Below are 6,777 nucleotides of genomic sequence, written 5' to 3' on the forward strand. Positions count from 1 at the left end.
TGGGTTTTGATGATTTGACAGAAAAAAGTGTGGACATTTCCTTTCTATTGCTTTCTATTCAACAATCATTAATGCACTTTTCTCAAGTTCCCTCAAAATGCTGACTATTTGCTGAGTTTTGCAAATTTTTTGTTCTATCTGCATGCCCTGTCACTAGCCACACTGTCCATGGCAAAACCATTTACATAACAGCGATTAAAGTTTCATGGTAGGTTCACCACAGGGTTCAGTCAGACTGCGCTGAGTGTTGTCGTAGACACTCAAACTCTCTAGTAAAAAGTGGTGAACCTATTTTTTGCTCGTATTTAAGATGAGTTGTGCATGTCCTCCAGGGAAGGGATGTTTAGCGATGAAGATGATGAATCCTGGCATGCAAGAAAGTAAGACCCAACAGTGACCTCCTTCTTTTTTCTTTTTTTTTAAGAGTTTTTGTGCATTAATGAGGAAAAGCAGCTGCTTTGGGGTAGAATCAATGCAAGTGAATACTTTCAGTTGTTTTTTGTTTTTTTTCCTAGTTTACACCATGATGTTGACTCTATGCTGTGATTCATCTCCTTAATTTCCGTTATTTGAAACTAAATTGTTCATAAAAAAGTTGATTTTGATTGATCTCATGTTGGAAGAGCCGAAATCTACAGCAGTACACAGTATTTTAATTATATTGGACATCCTACTCCATGTTAAAAAAAAAAAAAAAAAAACAGGTTTCCCTTGAGGCCTCACAAGCCAAGGGCTAGCAAATCAATCTAAAAAAATGTATTTCAATTTTTTTTTTTGGTCACCTACTTGTGAGATTCCCCTTGAGCCTTGTTAAATTTTTACTTGGTGCTTGAAATATTTATTAAATTAAAAAACTGGTAAACTTTGTAAAACCTCATTTTAAATGGAGCAAAGAAAGTGGACTCTAATGGCTGAAAAATGGAGAAGATATTTTTTTATGGGTTTATGGGCTGTGACGACACCCTTAGAAATGAATTCATTTGATATATAACAGTAGGGACTAAACGATCTAAATGAACACTGCAATATGCAACGTATGTGCCTCTGAGGCAGCGGACAGAATTTGAAAATTAAATGTAGGCAGATTCTTTTGCGCTGTGACTAATAATGTGTTAAAATTAGGTGCCTTAATCGCTTCCTGGATCCAGCTTTTGATCAGTTGGCACATTGACACTGTACATATGTGATCTGGAGCGATGAAAGCAGCACTGTGAATTAAGTTTAGTAACACATTCGTAACTTCTTAATTTCTGGGCAGCTTTGTGTTTTGGAGTGTCAGCTTCAGCTCCTCGGAGCACTGCAGTATCTCCAATTCCCCAAGGACAGTGTGGGTGATAATCAGTCATTACTGCTCCTTCACCGAGTTATTTATTTCACTACATTCACACGGCAATTCATAATTTATTTATGTGACAGTTGTTATCTATTACAGTGTTTCTTTCATGTGGCCAAGAATGAGAGATTTTATGGAACATTAGACGTCCATGCATCTGATGGCGCTACACTGATTTTGTTTCTTCAACTCCCTTTGATACAGTTTGCAATCTCATAGGTCAGTTAATTGCAAGATATTGATACCAGCATTATGACTGCCACTGCGGCTAATATGATTCCTTAGTCCATTTCAATAGGTGGGATTGTGCTCTCCCAATAAAAAAATGACATTTGAGCCACTTTGCCGAGCCCTGTCTAATGGGGTCTGGGATAAGAACGGTAATATGCGTTGGAGCTGGCAGAGGCACAGGCCGTGTTTTTGTTTATAAATAGCTCCATCCAGCATTATTCCACTTGCAGTTTGTCCCATAGTCATCAATCACGCCCGCACGCAGGGGCCGGCTTCTCCTGCTCACCAGAGGGAAGGTGCACGGCGAGCTGTGCCCTTGCACCTCCAACTGTGCAAGTACATAAAGTAGAGCGTAGTGAGTGGGCCCGAGCTGGGAGTCAGGGAGAAGGGGGTGGGGTGGTGGGGGGGGGGATTCCTCTGCAGTGATGGAGTGAGTTATGACGACTTCAGCCTGCCTTTTTAACCCCCTCTCCCCCCTCCTATTCCTTCAGGTCATTACACACACCAACATTGACCATTTCGCTCCTCCTCGTGCAACACATTTAGACGCACACGGAGATGCGCTCCCTCTGCATCCCCGATCAGGAGCAGGTGGGAGGCTAATCATGTGATGCGCTCGGAGGATGTGGGATGGGTCAGACACAAACTGTTTGCTCAGGTTTCATTTGTCTCTGTCTCCCTATCTGCCTTCATCTCTTTCTGCAGAGGAGCTTTGCAAGAAGAGCTTGCAGCTTTGAGGACACTGCAGGGGGAAGATCCCAAAGAGATTTTGTACTCGCACGCATAAACTGATGTGCTCTGATTATCAGCCATCACACACATTTTTTAAAGTCTATATACGTGCACATACAGTGTCTGCCTTTGCTGATCCGCTGATCCTTGTTCAGACTTTTTCACTTCATATACACACACACCCACAAATGTTCAGCGTTACCATGGCAGTTGCGAAAATACAGTAAGACTCCAGCTGATCCTTAACAAAATGGTTATATAACTATTGCGGCGCTAAATCCTGTATCTTATCTAAGCCTGCGTCTATATTTCCTGTCAGCCTGGCTTTGCTGCTTTTCAACAGCTCTTCACAGCTACTGTACCTCCCACAACGCACCACTGAACACACGAAGGACATTTGTATTTGCCGATGAGCAAATGTTTGTTGATTGTAAAAGGAAGACAGCCTCGTCACGGTTGTAATCAACAGTGTCCTCCTACTACAAACACACCAAAAAAAGTGAGATCTCATCACTTTGGAATCTTAATCAAAATCTCCATGCTGCGACTACAATTTTACACTTAATTAAATGCAGCCTAGTTGAGAAGCACACCCACCTGGCACCCACGTTCCCTCCCTGCCTGCGTCTTTTCCTTCCCCTCTAAATCCCCCTCTCAAAAGCCTGATATGTGTAAGCTGATTTAGATTCTCACCTCCCGGAGTTCCTTGGCCACATCCTTGAGCTCTTTGAGAATGCCGTCCAGCTGGTCGATCACCATCTTCATGTGGCTGCGGATTCGTTCTCTCGGGCTGGGGGTCTCAGAGGTGTCCCGGGCCGGAGCTCTGCTGAGGGACATCCTTTACAGGGCGACGTGGGGCCAGTGGCCAACAGGCTGAGGGCGTGGGGGAGCCGAGTCGGGGTCCATGTCTTTGGCTACAGGGAGCCTCAGTGCTACTGATCCGAACAGGGGCCCCGGCCACGCAGGGAGACCTCAACATCTTAAAAGCACCTGGGCAGCCAAAACACCTTGCCTCGCCTGCACACTCGGCACAGGGTCACGCTCTGACATCCATGCCTTCTGGTAGACACTTCCAAAAACGAAGAGAAAAGTAGCATGGGAGAAGTCAAACGCAGTAAATCCATGGAAAAAGACGAGGCAAAATACATGGGCTAAAGCTGGTATGAAACTCTTACATAATCGTGTTGAGCCAACTCATGTGTCAGTGTGTATGTTTGAAATTGTTCCCAAGAAGATGCGATTAAAAACGCCTGTCTATACAGGGTAAATACTTTTTTCTTCTTCCACTTGTCCTGTACAATATTTTTTACTTGTGAAACACAGTGACAGGATAGCAGGCTAACATACAAAAGTGAAAGCAGAAAAGGGGTGCACGTTAACCCTTTTGCAGGGTAAGCTATCCAGCATAGATAGAAAAATAGAACTCCCAGCAGTGGCTCAATTTTCAAAATGATGGTGTTCTATATCATTGGTGGCCAGCGGGGACAAGATTTGCCTTCTAAATATAGTCCCTCAGCAAGGGCTACTGTCTTTACAGAGAGAAAGGACAGATCCTCTTTGAAAAAGGGAATATTCCTCTGTGCAGTGTGGTGTTTCCTCCTCCGGGGAAAGAAAAATAACCAGGTTCTCAGTAGAAACTCACATCAAAATAAACTTTGCTTCGCGTCCATTTTCTTTGCAGATGACGACCTAATCATGTTGTCCTTCAATTCTCGTCCATGAAACGGAAGAAGGTAGGTGTGGGTCTTTTCACAGAGCGTCCAATCTCCCCCCCCCACCCAAACGCAGAGCTCATTCCAGGTGGCGTGGGATCAGAATGATTTGATTTCTAAGCCAGTGGAACGTGACTTGTGATGAGAATTTGCAGAGGGATAACCAAAAAAAATCATGGTGCCAATGAGACTCAGTAACAAGGGGGAGTGGAAGGCAAAATGAGCACCTTTCCTTTGGAATTCGGGTGGCAGCTTGTCTTACGCAACAACGCTCTCCAAGTCCTCTCGCAAAACACTGACCCACAGCAGTCCACAGGGGTGTGCCCGAAAACCAAGGGAGCAGAAAGAGAAAAGGATCCTCTCCTCTTCCTTCAGTTGTTGCTAAGGGAACCCGGTCTGCCTGCTTGTGCTGTGATTGGATAATTATTTTACTTCTTATCCGTGTAGTGTATGTTCTCTCTGTGGACTCTTTTCAGAGAGGCAGAGAGCTCCGTGCCATCCAGCAGGACAAGATAAATCCCATGACAGCTTCCCAGAGGAGCCTCAGAGAACAAGCAGGGGGGAGAGCTTCTCGCCAAATCCAGGGTGATGCCACTGCCACAGGGTATGCTGGCCAATCGCACATGGCACCTGGTCAGACGGGAAGGAAAGCAATCACTTATTCTCTCGTGTGTCATCTCCTTTCCCTTTCTGGTCCCCCCCTCCTCTTCCTCTACATCATAGCAGTGTAAAAAAGCAACATCAATACAGTGAAGAGGACTCAGAGATGGACAGGAGTGAACTGCGTTGACGAGTTGTTGTTTTTTGCTGCTGTTAAAATACACCTCTTGCTTCAGCAGCACTTGCCTTACCTCCCTTCACACACACACAGACACACAAGCCGGGACACACTCCTACTCACCTTTCCTGTGCATCACTTTGCTGTTGCTATGGCCAGAGCTCACTGTCCAGGCACAGCATGATCACTCAAGCTACACACAACCTGCTGGTTCTTTAGAAGTCCCTCTGTCGCACACGCTAACATCTTCTCTTCTCACTGTCTTGCTTTTCCTCTCTCTTCCTCTCCCTGTCTCACACGCACACTCTCTCTCCCCCTCACACACACACACACACAACTCCCCCCACCCCCTTACTTACTGTCTTGACAGAGGGAGAAGCTTCTATCAGCAGGGTTATTTCACTCTGAGGCTGTGGCTCATCAGAGGAGGAGTAGAAGTGGAGGATGAAGCTGTGGAGGAGGAGGAGGAGGAGGAGGAGAGGGAGGCGGCAGGAGGCAGGAGGCATGAGATGGGAACGATGAATGGCCCTGATAGCACTCTGAGAAGGGAGAGAGGAGGCTGGAGATGACTAAGAGCCGGAGTGGTGAGGAGAGCTCCTGCTTCGGATTGTGATGCCGCTGCAGCCGCTACCATCACTCAGATAACTGCGCTGCCGAAAACACGCCACCCTTCATCCCTGTCAGCGTTCGCCTGCATCTGGAGGCAGCAGACGGAGCGGCTGAGCTGCTGCTGCTGCTGTGAAAAAGGAGCTGTGTGATTCTTATGACAGCCTCTCCCTCTTTGTCTATTTACTGTTTTTGTCTCACGCTTCCCCCCCCCCCCTCCCCGTTTCTGTCACTCTTTCTCCATCCCCCGTCTCTCTGCCCCTGCGCCCTCACTGTGTCCTCGCTGACTGCCGGATGAAGGGAAGCTGATGCCAGAGTTTATCGTGGGGCTCAGGCTCCTGCCAGCACCACTCGGCTCTTCTGCTCGGCTCCGTGGAGGAGGGGCTTGCGGCTTTAAAGGCACAGTGTATCTCAGAGTTGCTCCTCTCCTGTCTTATCCTCTCTGCTGGCGTCGACACTCCCTCACTATCTCCTCTCACACTGCCTATCTAGCCTTTGTCACAGTTCTGTCGAGGGTGTTATCTCTCTCTTAAATCAAGATGAAGTCTTCCTCTGCCGCCAGCCAAGCAGTCTCTAGGGACAGGGTGTCCAAAGAACCCTGGCTGTTACATCATTAATATACAAAGCAGGTTGGTGTTTGATGACCTCATCTGACTGAGACACAGAAATAGGGAGGGAGGACCAGCATGACTTTTTCTCTCCCTTGTCCTCTTCATCAGGATTTTTCCTTTCAAGGCAAGACACAGCCCTGCATAACCCCAGAGGCACCCTAATATGAAATTAGTTTTCCAAAGCAAATTCAAAATGTCAACTTCCTGAGCAGTACACACCGGTTTCTAGAAGGTTTTGGCAGATAACAGTCGTGGAGAGCCAGAGGCTGTGTGCGTTGCTTAGCATAACTGTAAAGAGAAATGCAGAGTGTATTCAGGTTAGGTCGGTCTTTCATGCAGATGAATTTGTTCTGGTGTCCTCTGTGGTTTCTACTACGAGGATCATAGACATTATGCTGATGCTGTAAGGCTAATTGGGAGAATATTCTGCAGTATAATAAATTCTCTTTTGCATGTTTTGTTTGATTAATAAATGATCTAGTTTGGTATTAAAAAATATAATAAAGAAATGCTTCATAGTGTTAGCCTTTATTTAAAGTACACAGTCACATTGTGTCATCTTAGGACTTCATCAAATTTTCAACATGTCGTCACATTCTTAAGAACATCGTGGCTCCATGTGGAGTTAAGGGGCTGTAAAGAGATCCTGTGCCTTTCCCTGCATTTCTACATGGCTGGTGCAGTGTTGCACAGACAAGATGTCTCTTGCAAACTGCTACCTGCATGAAACAGGTGTCCTTGAGCATGTTTCCTATGTGGCTGCACTGCTCAGTC

At 46.1% G+C, this 6,777-nt stretch overlaps 1 protein-coding gene across 2 annotated transcripts in view; it reads right to left on the minus strand.

Moving 5' to 3' along the window:
* Positions 1 to 5,616, minus strand: part of insyn1 (inhibitory synaptic factor 1) — a 45,333-nt gene extending 39,717 nt beyond the window's left edge. Inside the window, exons 1-2 of one of the 2 annotated variants that reach the window (XM_069690483.1) lie at positions 5,146 to 5,616; positions 2,990 to 4,638 (exon numbers count right to left, since the gene is read on the minus strand). In XM_069690483.1, the coding sequence (XP_069546584.1) occupies positions 2,990 to 3,133 (144 nt within the window). In that variant the 5' untranslated portion in view covers positions 3,134 to 4,638; positions 5,146 to 5,616. Of the gene's footprint in view, positions 1 to 2,989; positions 4,639 to 4,909; positions 5,117 to 5,145 lie in introns of those variants that run through there. The other variant, XM_069690484.1, reaches the window with a different exon arrangement.
* Positions 5,617 to 6,777: the final 1,161 nt, after the last annotated feature.

Source organism: Brachyistius frenatus, unplaced genomic scaffold (assembly GCF_029030835.1).
Source record: "Brachyistius frenatus isolate BFR_SWC_R1_liver_20210118 unplaced genomic scaffold, ASM2903083v1 Contig_9, whole genome shotgun sequence".
NCBI classification, from domain to species: domain Eukaryota; kingdom Metazoa; phylum Chordata; class Actinopteri; family Embiotocidae; genus Brachyistius; species Brachyistius frenatus.